We start from the raw sequence: 24,799 nt of genomic DNA, 5'->3' as shown, positions 1-24,799 counted from the left end.
ATACGGAGAGGCTGAATAGACTCGGACTGTTTTCATTAGAATGACGGAGGTTGAGGGGCGACCTGATCGAGGTCTACAAGATTATGAGGGGCATGGATAGAGTGGATGGGCAGGCACCCTTTCCCAGGGTGGAGGGGTCAGTCACCAGGGGACATAAGTTTAAGGTCCATGGGGCAAAGTTTAGAGGAGATGTGCGAGGCAGGTTTTTTACACAGAGGGTGGTGAGTGCCTGGAACACGTTGCCAGGGGAGGCTGTGGAAGCAGATACATTAACGGCGTTCAAAAGGCATCTTGACAAACACATGGATAGGATGGGTATAGAGAGATACGGCACAAGGAAGTGCTGAGGGTTTTGACAAAGGTTGGTATCATGACCAGTACAGGCTTGGGAGGGTCGAAGGGCCTGTTCCTGTGTTTTATTGCTCTTTGTTCTTTTTCATGATTTTTAAGCCCCTCCCACCTCCTGGGAAAGGCTGGGGCAGTTACAAAGTTATTTCTGACATGAATCACAGGCTGGCACAGAGTCAGAAACAGAGTGATTGACAGAGAATGAAGGACAGGGTAACTCGGAGAGGGAAAGAGAGATTGACGAGGAGGAGAGGCAGAGAAATCGGTGTTAATGAAGGGAGGGAGCTGTGAGCTGGAGGGTAAAGGCTTGTGATTATTCGCAATGTTTGCCCGCAATGTGTGTCTGGTATTTCTGACCTGGTGCTGGGTTTTAAATCGTTCAGCAGCAGAGATTGAAGGGAGTGCGGACGATGACACGATAACGTTCAGAAGTGGCACATCAATAACTGCCCCCAGCTCCAGGCCCATCGATCATCCACCAGGAGCTGAACGGCACTCTCACATTAAAGCAATTTCTTCAACTGGACAAGGAACTGATTCAGGTGAGGGAGAAAACTCATGGTTTTAGCCTCACTATTTTGTACTCGTTCATAAATACCGAGATCGGTGGGTCCTCTAAAGGTCAGTAGAGTTCAGGGGTTACAGCACTGGTATGGTTCAGCAGGTACAGGGCTTACTGTCCAGACCAAACAGAACAATCGTTGAATGGTTACAGCAAAGAAAATTTGGAGTATTCGGAGATTGTGGGGTTGGATTCTCCGTTCCCCGACGCCGGATTCGTGTCCAGCGACAGGGTGGAGAATCCGTTTTGGCGGCAAATTCGGCACCGGCGTCGGTTTTCCAATTCTCCGCCCTCCCGAAAATTGGCGTGCTCATGGAGTAGGCCGCACCGAGTATCCACCGCCAGACGCCATTGCCTGAAGCCCGCCCGGCGATGCTCCCTCCCCGACCGGCCTAATTCCCGACGGCGTGGGACTCTCATGGTCCCAGCCGTATGCGATCCTCGCGAGGCGGCTTCAGACCCAGTCCGGGGCCGTCACAGTCGGGGGAGGGCCGATCTGCGGGCAGGGGGGTCTACATTTGTGGCTGGGGGCACTGTGTGCGGGAGGTCCGGGGCGCGCCAGAGGCCGATGCGGGCCACTATTTCGGCGGTCCATGTACCCGGGCTGAGTCCGCCATGGAGCACGGGGCGGCCGCTGGAGGCCACCGCGTTCGCAAGCGCGACCTCTGACCCGGAAGTGCAGGGGTGGGAGGGGGGGCCGTATCGGCAGCTGGAGCTGCGAGATTCACAACGGCTCCCTGCCAGCCCCCAGCAGGGCTGTGAATCTGTGGCCTTTTGATGACAGTTTTCCTGCCGTGAAAAAACACAGTTTTCCCAACGGCGTGGGGGACACAGTCTCCAAAACGGAGAGTGCAGCCCGAGGTCTGTGACCACGCGCTGCGCTGGGTGGATTGGCGGTGGTTCAAAGGGAGGCCCAGCAGCCGCAGTGCTGGTTGAATGTGGGCTTGTAGGCAGTTGAAGGGGAGTGTGAGAGGGTGGGGGCTGCCATCCAAAGGTATGTGGAGCGGAATGGTACGGGGGAGGTCTCGGCCTCCATGTTGTGGGAGGCATTGAAGGTGGTCGTCAGAGGCAAATTTATCTCAATCTGGGTGCACAGGGAGTGGATGGAACAGGAGGAGAGAATGAGGCTGGTGGATTTTGAGGGTGGATGGGAGGTATTCGGTTGCACCAGTGGAGTTGTTACTGAAGAAGAGGCAGAGGCACCAGATGGACTTTGGTTTGGTGCCACGGGGAAGGTGATGGGACAAATGCCCAGTGTACGATTATGGGGGAAAGGCAAGTAGGATGTTGGTGCACCATTGAGGAAGCAGACAGCGACGAGGGAGATTAGTCGGGAGCGGAATGAGAGGGGCAAGGTGGTGTCAGACCCAGAAGGGGTGAATGGAGTGTTGAGGCCTTTTGCAGAAGGTTCTATGAGTCGGAGGCTCTGCTGGAGGGGAGGGTATGAGGCGGTTCTTGAACGGGTCGTAGGGTGGAGGTAGGGAAGGTGTCGTGGGGTTGGAGGCTCCGATTGGGCTGAGGGAGGAGATGGATGGCGCTGGTTTGATGCAGGCAGGGTAGGCCTCAGGGCCTGCGTGTTCCCAGCAGAGTATCATAAGATGTTTGGTGTGGAGCTGGAGCCTCTGCTAGTGGGGACGTACAAAGAGGCGAGGGGCAAGGGGAGCTCCCCATTGTCACAAGCATCCATTTTGCTGATTTTGAAGAAAGATGAGGACCTGGTGCAGTGTGGGTCGTAATGCCGATATCGCTGCTGAATGTGGATGCAAAGTTGTTTGTGAAGGTGTTATCGTCGTGGGTAGAGGACTGTGTCTCGGGGGTGATAGGGGAAGACCAGACGGGGTTTGCGAAGGGGTGGCAGCCGTCGGCAAATGGGCGCAGGCTCCTCAATGTCATTATGATGCCCTTGGAGGGGCAGGAGGTAGAGGTAGTGGTGGCAATTTGTGCGGAGAAGGGTTTTGATCGGGTGGAGTGGGAATATCTGTTGGAGATGCTGGGTCGGTTCGGGATTGGTCAGGGTTTTGTACTCAGCCCCTCCACGCTCAATCCCTTTCCAACCCCTTGATGCCCTCAGTACCATTGCCAATGGCTCTATCGCCAGAGCATAAATCAACAGAGGGAGCGGGCACCCCTGCCTTGCCCCCCGATGCAGCACAAAGTATCCTGAGCTCGTCCTATTCGTCCGCACACTATGGAGAAGGTCAAGCCCGCCATACGGGGGGCAGGAGGAGGGGAGGTGGAAGCCTCCAGTGAGAATCAGAATGTGGAATGTCTGCAGCTAAATGGGCCGGTTAAGCGATTCCTGGTGTCACACACGTAGAGCAGAGGTGATTTTCCTGCAGGAGACGCATCCACAGATTCACCATCTCTGGGTGAAGAAATTTCTCCTCACCTCAGTCCTAAAATTTTTACCCCTTATTCTCAAACTATGGCCCCTAATTCTGGACTCCCCCACCATCGGGAACATTCTTTCTGAATCTGCCCTGTCTAATCCTGTTCGAATTTTATAAGTTTCTATGAGATTCCCTCTCACTCTTCTAAACTCTAATGAATATAATCCTAACTCTCCTCATATGACAGTCCCGCCATCCCAGGAATCAGCCTGGTAAACCTTCGCTGCACTCCCTCCATAGCAAGAACATCCTTCCTCAGATAGGGACACCAAAACTGCACACAGTACTCCAGGTGTGGCCTCACCAATGCCCTGTACAATTGCAGTAAAACATCTCTATTCCTGTACTCGAATCCTCTGGCTATGAAGGCCAACATACCATTTGCCTTCTTTACTGCCGGCTGTACCTGCGCGCTTACTTTCAGCAACTGGTGTTTCCTATCCATCTCAAGACACTACCCATAATCCCATGCGCCTTAACTTTTCACAGTAATCTGCTTTGTGAGACCTTGTCAAAAGGCTTCTGAAAGTCTAAATAAACCACATCCACCGGTTCTCCCTGGTTAACTCTACTAGTTACATCTTCAAAGAATTCTAGTAGATTTGTCAAGCCTGATTTTCCTTTCATTAATCCATGCTGACTTTGTCCAATTAGACCACTGCTTTCTAAATTCTGTGCTATGAAATCGTTGAAATCCTTCAAATGAACTCCAGCAACTAGAATCATGGAATCACATCTACTGTGCAGCACGGTAGCATGGTGGTTAGCATAAATGCTTCACAGCTCCAGGGTCCCAGGTTCGATTCCCGGCTGGGTCACTGTCTGTGCGGAGTCTGCACGTCCTCCCCGTGTGTGCGTGGGTTTCCTCCGGGTGCTCCGGTTTCCTCCCACAGTCCAAAGATGTGCGGGTTAGGTGGATTGGCCATGATAAATTGCCCTTAGTGCCCTAAAAAATAAGGTTAATGGGGGGGTTGTTGGGTTAAGGGTATGGGGTGGATAAGTGGGTTTGAGTAGGGTGATCATTGCTCGGCACAACATCGAGGGCCGAAGGGCCTGTTCTGTGCTGTACTGTTCTATGTTCTATGTACTGTTGGACAGTGTGTTTTGAGTTTTGCAAGCATGGGTTGCTTGGATACGGTTTGTGGGTTGCTCATTGAGAAGGGACATGCCGTTTGATCTGAAGTGCCAGTCTTTGAGAGGCACAGCCTAGGGGCTGGTTTAGCTCACTCGGCTAAATCGCTGGCTTTTAAAGCAGACCAAGCAGGCCAGCAGCACAGTTCGATTCCCGTACCAGCCTCTCCGGACAGGCGCCGGAATGTGGCGACTAGGGGCTTTTCACAGTAACTTCATTGAAGCCTACTCGTGACAATAAGCGATTTTCATTTCATTTCATACATCAGAGAGCAGGGGCGTGATTCTCCGCCCCCCACGCCGGGTGGGAGAATAGCGGGAGGGCCTCGCGACATTTTTCACGCCCTCCCGCTATTCTCCCCCCCACGCCTGACCCACGGCACGAATGGCCGCTCGCCATTTTTTACGGCGAGCGGCGATTCTCCGAGGCCGATGGGCCGAGCGGCCGGGTCTTCACGCCCGTTTCAACACGGCAGCAAACACACCTGCTCGCTGCCGTCGTGAAGCGGGCGCCAGATGCCCGTTTGGGGCATCTGGGGGCCCGATTGGCACAGCAGTACCACGGCCGTGCCAAGGGGGGCATGGGCCCGCGATCGGTGCCCACCGATCGCGGGCTGTGCATCCGTAACGGACGCACTCTTTTCCCTCCGCCGCCCCGCAAGATCAAGCCGCCACGTCTTGCAGGGCGGCTGAGGGAAAAGACGGCAACTGCGCGTGCGCGGGTTGGCGTTGTCCAACCTGCGCATGCGCGGCCAACATCATCGGCTGCGTCAGCCGCCGTGACGCACGGGGCCGCGCTCCTAGCCCCGCCCGGGGGGAGAATCGGCACCGGAAGTGGGCGTGAAGGCTGCCGTGGGTCACGGCCTGTCCCACGGCAGCCTTTACGATTCTCCGCATTTGCGGAGAATCTCGCCCCCGGGTGTTTGGAAGATAAAAAGTTGATTATCTTAAATTTGCATCGGCAATTTCCCATCCGTCTCCTCAAAGATTCAACATTTTGCTCAGGGATGTGGGTAATATATCAAACTTATCGAACAGATCAGTGATAGATTGATAAATGTAAGAACTATTGAGGAGCATCATCACAAACCACAGTCAGTATGTCCGAGAGAGATTTTAATATAATAATCTTTAGTGTCATAAGTAGGCTTACATTAACACTGCAATGAAGTTACTGTGAAAATCCCCTAGTCGCCACATTCCGGCACCTGTTCGGGTACACGGAGGGAGAATTCAGAATGTCCAATTCGCCTAACAGCACGTCTTTCGGGACTGTGGGAGGAAATTGGAGCACCCGGAGGAAACCCACGTAGACACGGGGAGAACGTGCAGATTCTGCACAGACAGTGACCCAAGCCGGGAATCGAACCCGGGACCCTGTCGCTGTGAAGCAACAGTGCTAGCCACTGTGCTACCGTGCTGCCCCGATAATGAAGTAGTCGCTGTGGATACTAAGGTATGGGTTAAGAAAGGAACATATTCGTTTTACACTTTGTAGACTTGGCAACGGGGTTTAGTCAATCGACGATTATATGTAGTAAAGAAAAGAAAATAACTGTGGGATGATAATGGAAAACTGGGCAGAAACCGGACAGGGGGCCACCGACAAAGTTCATCACTGACAATGGGGAGGTGGGGGGGGTTAAATTCGCTAATAATTCATTCTGGGGTAATGTGTGAGAACAAGAACATTATAGTTATGAATACAGCTTCAGAAAGCCCATTTAGTAATGGGGTGTGAGAGAGGAAATCATGCCGTGATGGATTAAATACTTCATAAAAAGCATGCTCCCACCACCACCACTGCGCCCGGGCTCTTACAGACAAGGAGCTGTCTTCAGACCAGCCCCCAAGGCCCAGAGCTGCTGAAGAGCATCGACAATGCCATTAACAGTCACACCTTCCAACAGCCTTGTTGCAGCTATTATGGCCGCACTGTGTCAGAAAAGACAGGCCCTGAGAAAATGCACAAGGGTGACAAGTTTAGATATATGTGGAACAATAAAGCACAGGAGGAGGCTCTTTGGCCCATCAAGTCAGCCAGGGTTAGCCAGTTAATGGGAGCCTCCAATTCAGCTTGAACCATTGACCTTTGCTTTGTGCCGACTGCTCGCTTTCTGATCAGTCAACCATGTGGGACCTCATCAGAAACCTTGCTAAAATCCAAATGCAGTAAATCAAATGCCATCACAGTTCACCTCCTCAAACAAAAAACAGTCGTCAGTCAGATGCAACCTTCCCGTAACAAATCCTTGCCGACTGTCCTTGATTGGCCGCCCATCTAAGTGACAATTTATATTGTCCTTCAGAAGGTTTTCCAATAATTTGCCCATCACTGAGACGTCCCGAATGGCCAAAGTAGCTCGGGCTACCCCTTCCTTACTTCTGCAACAAGGGTACAATATTAGCCGTTCTCCCACACCCACACCGACGTTCCTGCTTCTTCTTGCCTCCTTTTCCCACCCCAGCTTTCCCTGTCTGGATTAAATCCTGTGACATTTCTAATATTCCCGTTTCATGAGCTGGAAGGTTAACCGTTCTCCCTCTCTCTCCACAGGTGATGTCGGATCCACTGAGAGTCCTTGGCATTTTCTGTTCAGGTTTCCGATTTTCAGCATTCCTGTTACTTTGCTCCGAAATGCCATGAAATCCTGTCTTTGTATTTCACACAGGTTATCGATTTCTTCAGGAAAGGCTGCTTGGAGAACTGAGGAATTACAAGTTTGTATTCCCACATGTTTCAGCAGGGAATCGGAAGCGGAGTGTGTCCCTACCACCACAGGTAATTAATCTGACAGCTTTCTACAGGCTGATCGCATCAACTCAAGCCAGCCTGTTACTTCACCCTGTTTTTGAAATGATCCAACTTGTTCCTGTGCATAGGCACGTAATGGTTCTCCAACTTTCCTTTCTCCTCCTAAACTTTTGAACATATTGCTGTCTCCCAAATTCCTCTTTCCCAGAACTGCATGTTTCAATCCCTCCGAGTAACATTTGTGCCACACAAGTGCCAGGAAATCACCATCTCCGAGAAAACAGAATCTAACCATCAGCCCTTGACATCCCAAGGCATTATCAGCGCTAATCCTGAGGGCTAACTAGAAACTGAATTGGACCTGCCAGAAAATACTGTGGCTACCAGGGCAGGTCAAAGACGAGGAATTCTACGGCGAGTAACTCACCTCCTGATTCCTCAAAGCCTGTCCACCATCTACAAGGTACAAGTCAGGAGTGTAATGGAATACTCTCCACTTGCCTGGATGAGTGCAGCTCCAACAACACTCAAGAAGCTCGACACCATCCAGGAGAAAGCAGCCCCGCTTGATTGCTCCCCTTCCACAAACACTCAAACCCTCCACCACTGACGAAAGTGGCAGCCGTGAGTACCATCTACAAGATGCACTGCAGCAACTCACCAATGCTCCTTAGACAGCACCTTCCAAACCCACGACCACTACCATCTAGAAGGACAAGAGCAGCTGATACCTGGTAACCCCACCACCTGGAGGTTCCCCTCCAAGTCACTCACCATCCCGACCTGGAAATATATCGGCCGTTCCTTCACTGTCGTTGGGTCAAAATCCTGGAACTCCCTCCCTAACAGCGCAGTGGGTGTATCTACACCTTAGACTGCAGTGGTTCAAGAAGGCAGCTCAGCACCACCTTCACAAGGGCGGTTAGAGATGGATAATAAATGAAAATGAAATGAAAATGGCTTATTGTCACGAGTAGGCTTCAAATGAAGTTACTGTGAAAAGCCCCTAGTCGCCACATTCTGGCGCCTGTTCAGGGAGGCTGTTACGGGAATTAAACCGTGCTGCTGGCCTGCCTTGGTCTGCTTTAAAAGCCAGCGATTTAGCCCAGTGTGCTAGACCAGCCCCTAAATGCTCGCTAAGTATTACTGTGTCAAGAAATCCTCTGGAGCTGAATAAATTAATTGTTTTGAAGTAGTACGACTGTCTGATTGTTTCAAAAGGCTCAAATGGCCTGTTAAGATCGGCAAATGAAAAAAATAGATGAATGACAGGAGGAAATTAACACTTTAAAATCACCATACTGTTTAGTGCAGGAGAGCACTCTCATGCTTCTGAACACCCTTACAATGCTGATCAATTTAACAAACACTTCACCCTCTCAACACATCCCTATCATTCATTACTGTATGAACACTTTTGTAAATTGCACAGCAGTATGTTATGATATGTGACATTGTCAACTACTTTTGGACTTACTTGTCAAACGTTTCTGACTACAGGCCAGGTTTCCCCCATTGTTTAGGAATGCTCTGAGATGCTGTGAACCACATCTCCTAAAATGTGCTCAACTCCATGGAAATTACTTGGGGATCTACATGACCACATAGAAACAGGAGGAGGAGAAGGCACGGTAGCACAGTGGTTAGCACAGTTTCTTCACACCTCCAGGGTCCCAGGTTCTATTCCCGGCTTGGGTCACTGTCTGTGCGGAGTCTGCACGTTCTTCCCGTGTGTGCGTGGGTTTCCTCCGGGTGCTCCGGTTTCCTCCCACAGTCCAAAGACGTGCAGGTTAGGTGGATTGGCCATGATAAATTTCCCTTAGTGTCCAAAAAGGTTAGGTGGGGTTACTGGGTTATGGGTTATGGGGATAGGCTGTAGGTGTGGGCTTGAGTAGGGTGCTCTTTCCAAGGGCCGGTGCAGACTCGATGGGCCGAATGGCCTCCTTCTGCACTGTCAATTCAATGATTCTATGATTCGGCCCTTCCAGCCTGCTCTGCCATTCATTAATAATAATAATTGCTTATTGTCACGAGTAGGCTTCAATGAAGTTACTGTGAAAAGCCCCTAGTCGCCACGTTCTGGTGCCTGTTCGGGGAGGCTGGTACGGGAATTGAACCTGCGCTGCTGGCCTTGTTCTGCATTGCAAGCCAGCTGTTTAGCACACTGTGATCATGGCTGATCAACCAATTTAGAGTCCCCACTTCTTTTTTTGCAATTAAGGGGCAATTTAGTGTGGCCAATCCACCGAGCCTGCACATCTTCGGGTTGTGGGGGTGAGACCCGCACAGACACGGGGAGAATGTGCAAACTCCACACTGACAGTGACCCGGGGCTGGGATTGAGCCCGGGTCGTTGCCACCTTGAGGCAGCAGTGCTAACCAGTGCGATACTGTGCTGCCCCAACGCAATAGCCCAATCCCGTCCCCCCCCATATCCTTTGATCCCCATCGCCGCAAGAGCCACAGCTAACTGCTTCTTGAAAACATACAAATGTTTTGGCCTCAACTGCTTTCTGTGGCAGTGAATTCCACAGCCTCACCACTCTCTGGGTGAAGAAATCATTCCTCATCGCTGTCCGAAATGGTCTAACCCCATAGACAAGGGGGTGAGGGAGGGGAGTCCACACCATCATTTAGAAATCTCACCCACCTGTATTCAAAGTTGGACAGAGTGATGATAATCCAGGAAATGATCTCTGCGTTACTCACTCTCTCCAATACAGCATTGCAAAGTCTGACAGGCCTCAGCATAAAACACTGCTGCTATCTGTTCTGAATTTCTTACATTTAATCTGACTTGTCCCTTTGTTCCCTTGCGTCAGTTATTGGAAACAGTGGCTGGAGCATTAAACATTGACAGGAATGTAAAGCCGTGGCCTCACCAACGCTGACGGGATTGGGCGATCCATGCAAAACACTGCAGACATCAGTGGAAGCAGAAGATCCAGCCGACAGCCAGTGGAAAGCTCCAGCACATCCTTACCACGTGCTTTAATTAATGAAGTCCAATATTATAGATACTTTGCTAACGATCCGCCAACCATGCCCTGTGGCATACATAACGTAGCAGCCACATGATTGGCACTCCATCCACTTCAACATGAACCGCCCCCACCATAAATGCACCATTGTTTTCTGTGTGTACCACAAGAAGGTGCGTGGCAACTACTTGCCGCGGCTTCTTGCACACCTTCCAAACGCACAACCTTAACCTCCAAGAAGGGGTGGGGGGGGGGAGGGCACACTCGAGCCCTACCCCCCTGCGTGTTCCCTCCAATTCCACAGCATCAATCCAGCTCTTGATCTGTAACATTGCAGGTAGCAGATGAGGAACATATCAGCCATGATAGAATGGCGGAACAGACTCGATGGGCCGAATGGTCTAATTCTGCTTCCATACCTTATCATGAATTGGAAACGTGTCGCTGTTCCTTCATTTTTGTCAAGTGAATATTTTCGAACTCCTTCCCGAACAACACTGTGGTAGTGTCTACATCATGTGGTCCGCAGCAGTTCAAGGCAGTGCCTTACCAAGGGCAATTAAGGATGAGCACTGTCTCGCCGGCGATACCTACAAACCACAGGACACTTTTAAAAAGTTCACGACAGTTGGCGGATCCCCTCTGGCTGTCGGCTGGATCTTCTGTTTCCTCTGATGTCTACAGTGTTTTGCATGGATCGCCAATCCAGCCACCAGGGAACCTCCCACCACAGGGGGGAGCCACCTTTGGCAGGACCAGCTGGCAGGGCTGTCAGACCCGCCCTCTGCCTTTGAAGAAGTATGGACGCTTCTTTAACCTGTATCCCTTTGTGTCCTGTGCAGGGGAAATACCCAGAGCACATCAGCATCTTGGTGGAGTTGGAGGGAAAGGACGTAATGCTGGACCTCAGTAGAAGTAGGTGAGTAGATCCTGCTTCGATTGAGGAAGAATAAGAAGCTTCACCAACATTCTAGGCTTATGTTAAAGTTTACTCTTCCCTGCATATAGGGGTCGGTAAGAAGCTGCCGTTTAAATGGGAGGGCAGTCTGTCCGAAAGGCTCAGCTAGAAAAGCCTCTATCCTGGCATCACATGGGTCTCGTTATTCAGAATCTACTGGAGCACCAAGAAGTTTCCAGCTAGAAATTAAATGCTTCACTCTGAGAATTAGTGGCCCTGGGAGATGAGGAGAGCATCCTTCGCAGGAAGGGCAGAGAGCCAAGCATTGGGTGGCCAGAGGGAGGGGATGAGGGGCACAATGGAGAAGGAGGCAACATGCTGAATGCATCTCTATGGGGACAGATGAAAAGACCTGAAGATGATTGAGAGCCAGTGGCAAAGAAGACTGCGACTTCAGATATCTGCATCCTTGTCAGCTGAAGGCACCTGCAACATCTCACACACTGCTGCTGACTGGTACACCAGCTGATAAAGACCCTCTTTACTGATGCTGGCTGGAGTGTGGGGGGTACCACGGTTGGCGCTGGTTCCTCTGTCGGGGATCACTTTGTGTTATTCTCAGAGCGAATCGCCTGCATCGGACCCCACCTGTCACTCAGCTCCACGGAGCTGTTTGCACACAATAGCGGCTACACGCCTGAAAACCGCCTCGACGGGAGGGTTAAACCAGGGTGAGGGATGCCCGTGGGCATAAGCACTTGGTGAGACAGGGTTTGCCTACCTGAGCAGGTGATGTCCGTTCCTGGCAGGCAGAGCGGAGGAAGCCACAAATAGGTTCAACAGGCTGGAAGGCAGAATCAGCAAAGTGTTGTGGGGCACGAAGAACAGGACAAGACACTGAAGACACCCGGGTCATCCACTGTGGCCTGTTCTACCTCCAGCGGTCTGGCCTCTGTACTGCCACTGGGATACTGGTGGACGTGGGAGTGAGGATGGCAGTGAGCAAATCTCCCTCACTTAAATCAAATTCACCCGCAAGTCAGCTTCATACCTCTTCACTCTGACTAATAATAATAATCTTTATTATTGTCACAAGTAGGCTTACATTAACACTGCATTGAAGTTACTGTGAAAAGCCCCTAGTCGCCACATTCCGGCGCCTGTTCGGGTACACGGAGGGAGAATTCAGAATGTCCAATTCACCTATCAGCACGTCTTTCGGGCTGATTAGTGGAAAGTTACATTCGCGCCACACAACTGCCAGGCAATGACCATCTCCTACAGGAGAGGATCTAACCATCGCCCCCCTGACATTCAATGGCATTACCATCGCTGAATCCCCCACAATCAACATCCTGGGGGCTACCACTGATCAGAAACTGAACTGTACTAGCCATATTAATACTGTGGCTACCAGGGCAGGTCAAAGACTAGGAATTCTACGGCGAGTAACTCACCTCCTGACTCCCCAAAGCCTGTCCACCATCTACAAGGCACAAGTCAGGAGTGTGCTGGAATACTCCCCACTTGCCTGGATGAGTGCAGCTCCAACAACACTCAAGAAGCTCGACACCATCCAGGGCAAAGCAGCCGCTTGATTGCTCCCCTTCCACAAACATTCAAAAAACCCTCCACCACCGATGCACAGTGGCAGCCGTGTGGACCATCTACAAGATGCACTGCAGTAACTCACCAAGGTTCCTTAGACAGCACCTTCCAAACCCACGACCACTACCATCTAGAAGGACAAGAGCAGCAGATACCTGGGAACCTCACACAGTGGAGGGTCCCCTCCAAGTCACTCACCGCCCTGACTTGGAAATATATCGCCGTTCCTGCACTGTAACTGGGGCAACATCCTGGAACTCCCTCCCTAACAGCACAGTGGGTGTACCTACGCCACATGGACTGCAGCGGTTCAAGAAGGCAGCTCACCACCACCTTCTGAAGGGTAACTAGGGATGGGCAATAAATGGATGATGTTGAGCTTCTTGTTGGAGCTGCACTCATCCAGGTAAGTGGGGAGTGTTCCATTACACTCCTGGGGCAAAATCTCTGACCCCCCGCAGGGTCGGAGAATCGCCCGGGACCGGCGAAAATCCCGCCCCCGCCGTGGCCGGAATTCTCCGCCACCCGGGAATTGGTGGGGGCGGGAATCACGGCCTGCCGATCGGCGAGCCCCCCGCGGCGATTCTCGGGCCCGCAATGGGCCGAAGTCCCGCCGCTGGGAGGCCTCTCCCGCCGCCGTGGTTTCAACCACCTCTGGTGGCGGCGGGATCGGCGGTACGACCGGGCCCCCGGGGTCCTGGGGGGGGGGGGGGTGCGGGGCGATCGGACCCCGGGGGGTGCCCCCACGGTGGCCAGGCCCGCGATCTGAGCCCCCCGATCGGCGGGCGGGCCAGTGCCGTGGGGCCACTCTTTTTCTTCCGCCGCTGCCACGGCCTCCACCACGGCGGAGGTGGAAGAGAATCCCCCAGCGCGCATGCACGAACCGGCGAAGGCCTTTCGGCCAACCCGATGCCAGGGGGCGAGTGTCAAAGGCCATTGGCGCCGGTTTTGGTGCCAGTTGGCATGGCGCCAACCTCCCCGGCACGGCCCTAGCCCCTCAATGTGAGGGCTTGGCCCCTAAAGGTATTCTCCGCACCTTTGGGGAGGCCCGATGCCGGAGTGGTTGGCGCCACTCCGCTCCTCCGGGACCCCCCGCCCCGCCGGGTAGGGGAGAACCCCGCCCCAATTTGTGCCTTGTAGATGGTGGACTGGCTTTGGGGAGTCAGGAGGTGAGTTATTCTCTGTAGGATTCCTAGTCTTTGACCTGCCCTGGTAGCCACAGTATTATCATCTTTTTTCTAATTTTTTTTCAGCCACAGTATTGTAATATTTATAGGGAGTGGGCCCCCCCCCCCACAACCCAAAGATGTGCAGGGTGGGTGGATTGGCCACACTAAATTGCCCCTTAATTGGAAAAAATGAATTGGATACTCTAAATTTGTTTCAACAAAATATTTATATGACTGGTCCAATTCAGTTTCTGATCAATGGTAACCCTCAGGTTGTTGATTGTGGGGATTCAGCGATGGGAATGCCATTGAATGTCAGGGACGATGGTTAGATCCTCTCTTGTAGGAGATGGTCATTGACTGACACTTGTGTGGCACAAATTTTACTTCCCACTTGTCAGCCTAAGCCTGGATATTGTCCAGGTCTTGCTGCATTTGGACATGGACTGCTTCATTATCTGAGGAGTTGTGAATGGTGCTGAACATTGTGCAGTCATCCGCAAACATCCCCACTTCTGACCTTATTATGGGAGGAAGGTCATTGATGAAGCAGCTGAAGATCGCTGGGCCGAGGACACTACCCTGAGGAACTCCTGCAGTGATGTCCTGGAGCTGAGATGGTTGACCTCCAACCACCACCTTCCTTTGTGCCGGGTATGACTCCAACCAGCGGAGAGGCTTCCCCCTGATTCCCATTGACTCCAGTTTAGCGAGGGCTCCTTGATGCCGCACTCGGTCAAATGCTGCCTTGATGTTAAGGGCAGTCACTCACCTCACCTCTGCATTCAGGTCTTTTGTCCATGTTTGAACCAAGGCTGTAATGAGGTCAGAAGCTGAGTGACCCTGGCAGAACCCAAACTGAGTGTCTGAGCAGGTTATTGCTGAGTAAGTGCCGCTTGATAGCCCTGTTGATGACCCCTTCCATCACTTTGCTGGTGGTGGAGAGCAGACTGACAGGGCGGTAATTGGCTGGGTTTGATTTGTCCTGTTTCTTGTCTACAGGACACACCTGGGCAAGTTTCCACATTGCCGGGTAGATGCCAGTCTTAGTATACTGGTGAGACTGGGGTGGTGGGACACACATACAGACAGACACACACACACACACAAACAGATGCACACACACACAGCTGCACACACACACAAACACACACACACACACACAAACAGATGCACACAAACAGATGCACACACTGCTGCACACATACACAGACACGCACACTAAAGGTGTTCAGGCCTTGGTAAGAGGAGAGTCTGAGCAGCCTTCCTATTATCCTGGCGATATGGGACAAATGGTATCTGGGACGCTAATGTGTGAGACACGGGACAAATTGGAAATTTATGATGTGGGTGGTGAAATTCCGGATGGATGGTGATATTCGGGATGGATGGTGATATTCAGGAAGAATGGTGATATTCAGGATGGATGGTGAAATTCCGGATGGATGGTGATATTCGGGATGGATGGTGATATTCAGGAAGAATGGTGATATTCAGGATGGATGGTGATATTCGGGATGGATGGTGATATTCAGGATGGATGGTGAAATTCCGGATGGATGGTGATATTCAGGATGGATGGTGATATTCAGGATGGATGGTGATATTCGGGATGGATGGTGATATTCGGGATGGACGGTGATATTCAGGATGGACGATGATATTCGGGATGGATGGTGATATTCGGGATGGATGGTGATATTCAGGATGGATGGTGATATTCGGGATGGATGGTGATATTCCGGAAGGATGGTGATATTCCGGATGGATGGTGATATTCGGGATGGATGGTGATATTCGGGATGGATGGTGATATTCAGGATGGATGGTGATATTCGGGATGGATGGTGATATTCAGGATGGATGGTGATATTCAGGATGGATGGTGATATTCGGGATGGATGGTGAAATTCCGGATGGATGGTGATATTCCGGAAGGATGGTGATATTCCGGATGGATGGTGATATTCGGGATGGATGGTGATATTCAGGATGGATGGTGATATTCAGGATGGATGGTGATATTCCGGATGGATGGTGATATTCGGGATGGATGGTGATATTCAGGATGGATGGTGATATTCAGGATGGATGGTGATATTCAGGATGGATGGTGATATTCGGGATGGATGGTGATATTCCGGATGGATGGTGATATTCAGGATGGATGGTGATATTCGGGATGGATGGTGATATTCGGGACGGATGGTGATATTCGGGATGGATGGTGATATTCAGGATGGATGGTGATATTCAGGATGGATGGTGATATTCCGGATGGATGGTGATATTCGGGATGGATGGTGATATTCAGGATGGATGGTGATATTCCGGATGGATGGTGATATTCCGGATGGATGGTATTCCTGGTTCAGTCCCTCAGTCACAGCTTCACACAGTGTGTCACTCTGCCATTCACTCTATTTCTGTTCTTTTCTGCTTTCTTTCCCCACAGGTTCCTCTTACCGAGAGGGTTCCAGGTGTCATACTATGATTCGAATGGGACACTAATGACAGAGAAGGACACTGAACGGGTGAGCAATCTCTTGCCGACTGAAAACAGACTGAAGTCAATTGATTTTTAAATACAGTGCACGTGGACAGAATTTGCTCTTCCATTTCTCTGCTGTTTCCTCCCCACCTCTCCAGTGGATAATGATTCTATGGAGCTTCATGGCTCCCAGGGTCACTCCTTTACTTCACCCCACTCCCTACTCCTCAGACACTTTCCCAAGCGCTGAGTGTCAGAACATATTCAGCAATGAGAACATTGCATCCTGTCTCAATGCTGTTCTTAACCACGAGAGGCCAAGGGGCTATGGAATCTGAATTAAACGGAGAGCCCATGACCAACATTGAGATTTATTATGACCTTGGACCAGAACCCAACAGTCACTAAGTTACGACAGAAACCCCAATATTTTATTTAATTTTTAAGACTATGAGGAAAGGATACCTTGTTCCAGGAGTAATTCCACACACAAATAGGGATATGGTAATTTAAAACAAACTTTATTACGGATACAGGATTAAACTACCTTTAACATCATACAAGAAATAGCTCTTAATTACCAGTTAAACAATGCTTAACAATAAAATGAAATACTTTCGACGCGATTCTCCCCCCCCCCCCCCCCCCCCACACGCCGGGTGGGAGAATAGCGGGAGGGCCTCCCGTCATTTTTCATGCCCTCCCGCTATTCTGCCCCCCCCTCACGCCCGCCCCACGCCACGAATCGCTGCTCGCCGTTTTTTACGACGAGCAGCGATTCTTCCAGGCCGATGGGCCGAGCGGCCGGGCCTTCACGCCCATTTCTTCACGGCAGCAAACACACCTGCTTGCTGCCGTCGTGAAATGGGCGCCAGGCACCGATTGCGGGCCTGGCGTCCCTAACGGACGCACTCTTTTCCCTCCGCCGCCCCGCAAGATCAAGCCGCCACGTCTTGCGGGGCGGCTGAGGGAAAAGACGCCAACCGCACATGCGCGGGTTGGCGATGTCCAACCTGCGCATGCGCAGCTGACGTCAGTGTACTCGTCATCCGGCATGACGCTTGGTGTGCAGCCTTGACGACCGTCGTCGAGGCCGCGCCGCCGGGATGCCTGGGACCCGGCTCCTAGACCCGCCCGGGGGGAGAAACGGGTCCCGAAAGTGGGCGCGAAGGCTGCCGTGGGTCACAGCCTGTCCCACGGCAGCCTTTACGATTCTCCGCATTTGCGGAGAACCTCACCCTTTAACTCCAAACTGCGAGCATATTATCTTCAATCAGGCAAAACCCATCTCAGATCAAAATCCACTTACAAATACAGTAAGAAGTCTTCCAACACCAGGTTAAAGTCCAACAGGTTTGTTTCGAATCACTAGCTTTCGGAGCACGGCTCCTTCCTCGGGTGATTCACAGTTCGGGTACACAGAGGGAGAATTCAGAATGTCCAAATGATCTGACGAGCACATCTTTCGGGATTGTGGGAGGAAACCGGAGTACCCGGAGGAAACCCAGGCAGACACGGGGAAAATGTGCAGATTCCGGACAGGCAGTGACCCAAGCTGGGGATCGAACCTGGGACCCTGGTGCTGTGAAGCAACAGTGCTAACCACTGTGCTACCGTGCCACCACAGCGTATGCCTCTTAAACTATCTTTCTCTTTCCTTGGATAGTTAAGACCTAACGTATCTAGGTATTCTTTATAATGTCCCTCCATGGTCTCCTGATCTATGTAATCTGTAGAACTCTTCAATCTCTGCGCTCGAGTGACACGGTGGCGCAGTGGTTAGCACTGCTACCTCACAGCGCTGAGGACCTGAGTTCGATCCCAGCCCGGGTTACTGTCCATGTGAAGTTTGCACATTCTCCCCCACGTTTGTGTGGGTCTCACCCCCACAACCCAAAGATGTGCAGGTTAGGTGGACTGACCATGTAAAATTGCCCCTTAATTCGAAAAGAGCCTCAATTGGGTACAATCCCAGTCTGGGCATCAGACCCAGTCAGTCTCCTCTCCATCATCAGCAAAGTGATGGAAAGGATCATCAGCAGGGCTATCGAGCGGCACTTACTCAGCAATAACCTGCTCACAGACACTCAGTTTGGGTTCTGCCAGGGCCACTCAGCTCCCCACCTCATTACAGCCTTGGCTCAAACATGGGCAGAGTTTGACAGAGTGTGGCCTCATGGAGCCCGAGCAAAATTGAGGTTGATGGGTAAGAGGGGGGAAAGTCTCTGCTGGTCGGAGTCATGCCGAGCACAAGCGAAGTTGGCTGTGGTTGTTGGTGGCCAATAATAGATCATTGCTGCAGAAGCCCTTCAGGGTCATCTCCGAGGCCCAATCACCTTCAGCTGCATCTGAGCTAGCCCGAGCAGCAGTGCAAAGACATGCACGCAAATTAGATGCAGGGTTAAGGCACTCGAGCCTGCTTCGCCTTTTGATAGGATCATGGCTGATCTGTCTGCATCCTCAACACCACTTTCCTGCCGACACCCGCTAGCCTTTCATTTGATTTGCTTTATTATTGTCACATGTATTAGTATGCAGTGAAAAGTATTGTTTCTTGCATGCTGGACAAACAATGCATACCGTACATAGGGAAGGAAGGAGAGACTGCAGAATATAATGTTATAGTTATAGCAAGGTGCAGAGAAAAGATCAACTTAATACGAGGTAGGTCCATTCAAAAGTCTGATGGCAGCCGGGAAGAAGCTGTTCTTGAGTCGGTTGGTACGTGACCTCAAACTTTGGTATCTTTTTCCTGATGGAAGAAGGTGGAAGAGAGTATGTCCGGGGTGCGTGGGGTCCTTAATTATGCTGGCTGCCTGAGGCAGCGGGAATTATAGATCGAGTCAATGGATGGGAGGCTGGTTTGCGTGATGGACTGGGCTACATTCACAACCTTTTGTAGTTTCTTGCGGTCTTGGGCAGAGCAAGGAACGACCTTGAATTGTATCAGGCTGAGCCTGGCATATGTTGCAGTCCCATTGACTCTACTCAACGCGTCCGCCCACAGACCATCCTCTATCTCTCCTCCCAGCTCCTCCTCCCACTTGCGCTTCAACTCCTCGGTCTGCGTCTCCTCTGACCCCATTAGTTCCTTATAAATGTCCGACACTCTCCCTTCTCCTACCCACCCTCTGGAAACTACCCTGTCCTGAATCCCCCTTAGCGGTAAGAGCGGGAAGGTTGACACCTGTTTAAGTAGGATGTCCTGCACCTGCAGATACCTGAATTTGTTTCCCCTCGCCAACCCAAACTTCTCCTCCGGCGCCCTCGTACTCGGAAAGCTCCCCTCCATATCCCCCATCCTCTCAATCCCTGCTCTCCGCCATATCCAGAACCCCCCATCCATACTTCCCGGGGCAAACTGGTGATTATTACAGATTGGGGACCAGGCCGATGCTCCCTCTGATCTCACATATCTCCTCCATTGCCCCAGACTCTCAGGGCCGCCACCACCACGGGGCTGGTGGATTACCGTGCTGGCGGGAACGGCAGAGGCGCAGTTACCAATGCCCCCAGACTGGTTCGCTTGCATGAAGCCGCCTCCATACGCACCCATGCTGACCAGCCCCCCCCCCCCCCCACCCACTTCCTGATCATGGCTATATTAGCCGCCCAATAATAGTTAGAAGATGTGATGAATTAAAGAAAGGTACGAGGTGTCAGTGAAAGCTATCAATAAGGGAAATGATAAACAAACTGTGGCAGGAAGGGACAGAGGGTACAAAGTTAAGGGTGCATCAGCAAGTAAGGATGGAGGTTATGAAAATAATAAAAGGATAAAATTAAAGGATTTCTATCTGAATGAATGCAGCCTTTGTCACAAAACAGATGAACTGAGAGTGAAAATAGAAATAAATAAGTACAATCCGATAGCCATTACAGAGACAGAGGATTACAGAGGATGCGTTAACATTTAGGAAGGGCAGTATGCTGGAAAAGGAGGAGAGGGTGGCTCTGTTAATGATGGAATTCACACAATGGCGCATTTCAGGAAACCAAGATGTGAATTGAGACAGGCAGGGAGTGGTGTACAGGCCCCCGAACAGGAGTCACATGGTAGGGCTGTTGGGTGAATTGGACATTCTGAATTCTCCCTCAGTGTACCCGAACAGACGCCGGAATGTGGCGACTAGGGGCTTTTCACAGTAACTTCATTGCAGTGTTAATGTAAGCTTGTGACACTAATAAAGATTATTATAAAAAAAGTGGGAGCTTGTCAGAGATAGTCATTGGAAATCTTCACATAGACTGGATAAATCAGATGGGTAAAGGCAGCCTGGATGAGTAGTTAGATAACGAGAAAGGTAGTTCGAAATATAAACCTTGTTCGTACGAGTTTCTATAAATATTTAAAGAAGAAAAGAGTTAACAAAGTGAGCATTGGATTGGATTGGATTGGATTGGATTTGTTTATTGTCTCGTGTACTGAGGTACAGTGAAAAGTATTTTTCTGCGAGCAGCTCAACAGATCATTCAGTACATTGGAAGAAAAAGGAATTAAACAAAATTCAAGAAAATACATGAGAATACATAATAGGGCAACACAAGATATACAATGTAACTACATAAGCATTGGCATCGGATGAAGCATACAGGGTGTAGTGTTAATGAGGTCAGTCCATAAAAGGGTCGTTTAGGAGCCTGGTGACAGTGGGGAAGAAGCTGTTTTGAGTCTGTTCGTGCATGTTCTCAGACTTCTGTATCTCCTGCCCGATGGAAGAAGTTGGAAAAGTGAGTAAGCCGGGTGGGAGGGATCCTTGATTATGCTGCCCGCTTTCCCCCGGCAGCGGGAGGTGTAGATGGAGTCCATGGATGGGAGGCAGGTTCGTGTGATGGACTGGGCGATATTCACGACTCTCTGAAGTTCCTTGCGGTCCTGGGCCGAGCAGTTGCCATACCAGGCTGTGATGCAGCCCGATAGGATGCTTTCTATAGTGCATCTGTAAATGTTGGTAAGGGTTAGTGTGGACATGCCGAATTTCCTTAGTTTCCTGAGGAAGTAAAGGCGCTGTTGTGCTTTCTTGGTGATAGCGTCGACGTGAGTGGACCAGGATAGATTTTTGGTGATGTGCACCCCATGGAATTTAAAACTGCTAACAGTCTCTACCTCGGCCCCCTTGATGCTGACAGGGGTGTGTACAGTACTTTGCTTCCTGAAGTCGATGACCAGCTCTTTAGTTTTGCTGGCATTGAGGGAGAGATTGTTGTCGTTACACCACTCCACTAGGTTCTCTATCTCCCTCCTGTATTCGGACTCGTCGTTATTCGAGATCCGGCCCACTATGGACGTGTCGTCAGCAAACTTGTAGATGGAGTTCGAACCAAATTTTGCCACGCATTCGTGTGTGTACATAAAGTAGAGTAGGGGGCTAAGTACGCAGCCTTGCGGGGCACTGGTATTGAGGACTATTGTGGAGGAGGTGTTGGTGTTCATTCTTACTGACTGTGGTCTGTTGGTCAGAAAGTCAAGAATCCAGTTGCAGAGTGGAGAGCCAAGTCCTAGGTTTTGGAGCTTTGATATGAGCTTGGCCGGGATTATGGTGTTGAAGGCGGAGCTGTAGTCAATAAATAGGAGTCTGATGTGGGAGTCCTTGTTTTCGAGATGCTCTAGGGATGAGTGTAGGGCCAGGGAAATGGCATCTGATGTGGACCGGTTGCGACGGTATGCGAATTGAAGTGGATCAAGGCGTTCCGGGAGTATGGAGGTGATGCGCTTCATGATCAGCCTCTCAAAGCACTTCATTACAACTGACGTCAGGGCCACCGGGCGGTAGTCATTGAGGCACGTTGCCTGGTTCTTCTTTGGTACCGGTATGATGCTAGTCTTCTTGAAGCAGGTGGGGACCTCGGAGTGGAGTAGGGATAGGTTAAAGATGTCTGTGAATACCTCTGCCAGCTGGTCCGCCCAGGCTCTGAGTGCAGGACCAGGGATCCCGTCCGGGCCCATCGCCTTCCATGGATTCACTTTCAGGAAGGCCGATCTGACTTCGGAAGCTGTGATGGTGAGTACGGGTGAATTAAGGGCTGCTGGGGCACTCGACAGCGGATTGTTGGTTACCTGCTCGAACCGAGCATAGAATGCATTAAGTTCATCGGGGAGGGGTGCGCTGCTGCCAGAGATACTGCTCGGCTTCGCTTTGTAGCCCGTTATGTTGTTTAGTCCTTGCCACAACCACCGAGAGTCTGTCTGTCTGCATTGGTCCGACAGAAAGTGTGTGTGGGGAGTTAGTAATGGAAAATAAGGAGTTGAATTGAAAAGATATTTTGCATCGGTCTTCACTATAGAGGATGCAAGTTACATCCCAGAAATAACTGTCATTTTTTTTTTTCATTTTACAAAAGCCTTTTAATAAAAATATCAAATATTACAATAAAAGCAAACACAAATCTCATCGGTTCTATGGTAATGCCAATCTACTCATAAAAGTCCCAGAAGTTTCAGTGATTGCATCGCAACCACCAGCCATTATAAATGGCAAGATTCGGAAAGTCTCTGCTCAGGACACCACCCCCGTTACTTCAGGAAGAGCAAGGGCGGGGGAGGAGGATTCAGGAACATTACAATCGTTAGGGGAGTAGTACTGAGCAAATTGTTCGAGCTGTGGGCTGACAAATCCCTGCCTGGGTCCTGATGGGCTTTATCCCAACATCTTCAAAGCAGCAGCCTACTGATGCATTGACTTTAATTTTACAAAATTCGTGAGATCCGAGGAAGGTTCCATGAGGTTGGAAGATAATAACTATTATTCAAAAAGGGAGGGAGGCAGACAGTGGGAAATTGCAGGTCAGTCAGCCGAATGTGAGTCATCGAGAAAATGGTAAAGGCTATTTGTAATAATCCACAGGAGGCAGGAGTCTCGTCACCACACCAATATTTATTTGCAATAACTATATACAGGAGCAGCTCCTAACGGTGCTGCTAACATTCCAGTCAACTTAAGACTGGCTCACAAAGCCCACACAGGTGCTTATATGGGCCCCCCCTCAATGAGCTATCATTGAGGGAGCTCATACTCCAATTGGCCAACCAATAATGCTAATTGGAGTTCATTACACTATTTATTTCAGAAACTATAGCAGGGCACGTAGAAACATTCAAGGTAATCTGGCAGAGTTTTGTGAACAGGAAAACATGTTTAACCAATGTATTGGAGTTCTTTGAAGGAGTCACATGTGCTGTGGACAAAGGGGGACTAGTGGATGTACTGTCCACCGATTTTCAGAAGGCTTTGATAAAGGCTTTTTAGAGGCTGGTTTAGCACACTGGGCTAAATCGCTGGCTTTTAAAGCAGACCAAGACAGGCCAGCAGCACGGTTCAATTCCCGTACCAGCCTCCCCGGACAGGCGCCGGAATGTGGCGACTAGGAGCTTTTCGCAGTAACTTAATTGAAGCCTACTTGTGACAATAAGCCATTTTCAATTTCATTTCATTTCAGAGGTTACTGCAGAATATTAAAGCTGGTATTTCCGTGGGTAACATGGTGGCGTGGATACAAGATTGGCTAGCTAACAGGAAACGGAGAGTAGGCATATTCTGGTGCCACAGGGGTCAGTGTGAAGACATCAACTTCTTGTAATATATATAATTGGCAAGGCACTTGTGAGACCACATGTGGAGTAAATGCTGTATTGGTCTTTTTTAAGGAAGCTGTAAATGCATTGGAAACAGTCCAGAGAAGGTTTCCTGGACGAGTAGCTGGAATGGGTGGGTTGTCTTCTGAAGAATGGGTGGTCAGGCCCGTCTTGTATCCATTAGAAGAGTAAGATGTGACTGGATTGGAAGATAGAAGCTGCTGATGGGTATTGACAGGGTGGATGTGGAGAGGATGTTTCCTTTTGTGGGAGAATCTGGGAACTAGGGGTTGCTGTTTAACAAGAAGGCATTGCCATTTCAGACGGAGATGAGGAGATATTTCTCTCAGAGGATCGTTAGTCTCTGGAACTCTCTTCTGCAAAAGGCAGTGGAAAAAAATCTTTGAATTAAAAAAAAAATCTTTTCATTGGCTTTTCTCATATTTATAAACAGTTGTAACTTATATACATTACATTTTTCTTGCCCGTGCTATTTTGCTTTATTTTACAGAGAGGTTTGTTTTGACTAACTGTCCGTACATTTTGCTGCCCTCTGGATCGGTCTTTGATATCCCCCCTTCCCCCCCCCCCCCCCCCCCCCCCCCCCCCCTCGAACAGGTTTCGGAACAGGCCAATGAACTGCCCCCAAGTATCCAGGAAGCCTTCCTCTGACCCTCGGATAGAGGACTTAATCTTCTCAAGAGAAATTCCGAGAGTTCAGCGAGCCAGTCTGCAGCTTTGGGTGGTGCTGCCGATCGCCAGCCGAGCAGGATTCTCCGGCGTGCGATTAGGGAAGCGATAGCAAGGGCGTTGGCCCCCTTCCCCATGTGTAACTCTGGCTGCTCCGATACCCCGAAGATTGCCACTATTGGGCATGGCTTCACCCTCACCCC

General features: G+C 50.5%; 1 protein-coding gene across 1 annotated transcript in view; it reads left to right on the top strand.

Moving 5' to 3' along the window:
* Positions 1–479: 479 nt before the first annotated feature.
* The window catches only part of LOC119963601, a 27,231-nt gene continuing 2,911 nt past the window's right edge, over positions 480–24,799 (top strand). Inside the window, exons 1-5 of the mRNA XM_038792933.1 lie at positions 480–647; positions 732–890; positions 7,104–7,213; positions 11,010–11,086; positions 16,298–16,376. Of these exons, the coding sequence (XP_038648861.1) occupies positions 620–647; positions 732–890; positions 7,104–7,213; positions 11,010–11,086; positions 16,298–16,376 (453 nt within the window). The 5' untranslated portion in view covers positions 480–619. The remainder of the gene's footprint in view (positions 648–731; positions 891–7,103; positions 7,214–11,009; positions 11,087–16,297; positions 16,377–24,799) is intronic.

This window comes from Scyliorhinus canicula, chromosome 3, assembly GCF_902713615.1.
Source record: "Scyliorhinus canicula chromosome 3, sScyCan1.1, whole genome shotgun sequence".
In the NCBI taxonomy this organism is placed as follows: domain Eukaryota; kingdom Metazoa; phylum Chordata; class Chondrichthyes; order Carcharhiniformes; family Scyliorhinidae; genus Scyliorhinus; species Scyliorhinus canicula.
The sequence above is the reverse complement of the archived record's forward strand: the minus strand, read 5'-3'. Positions and strand labels throughout refer to the sequence as shown.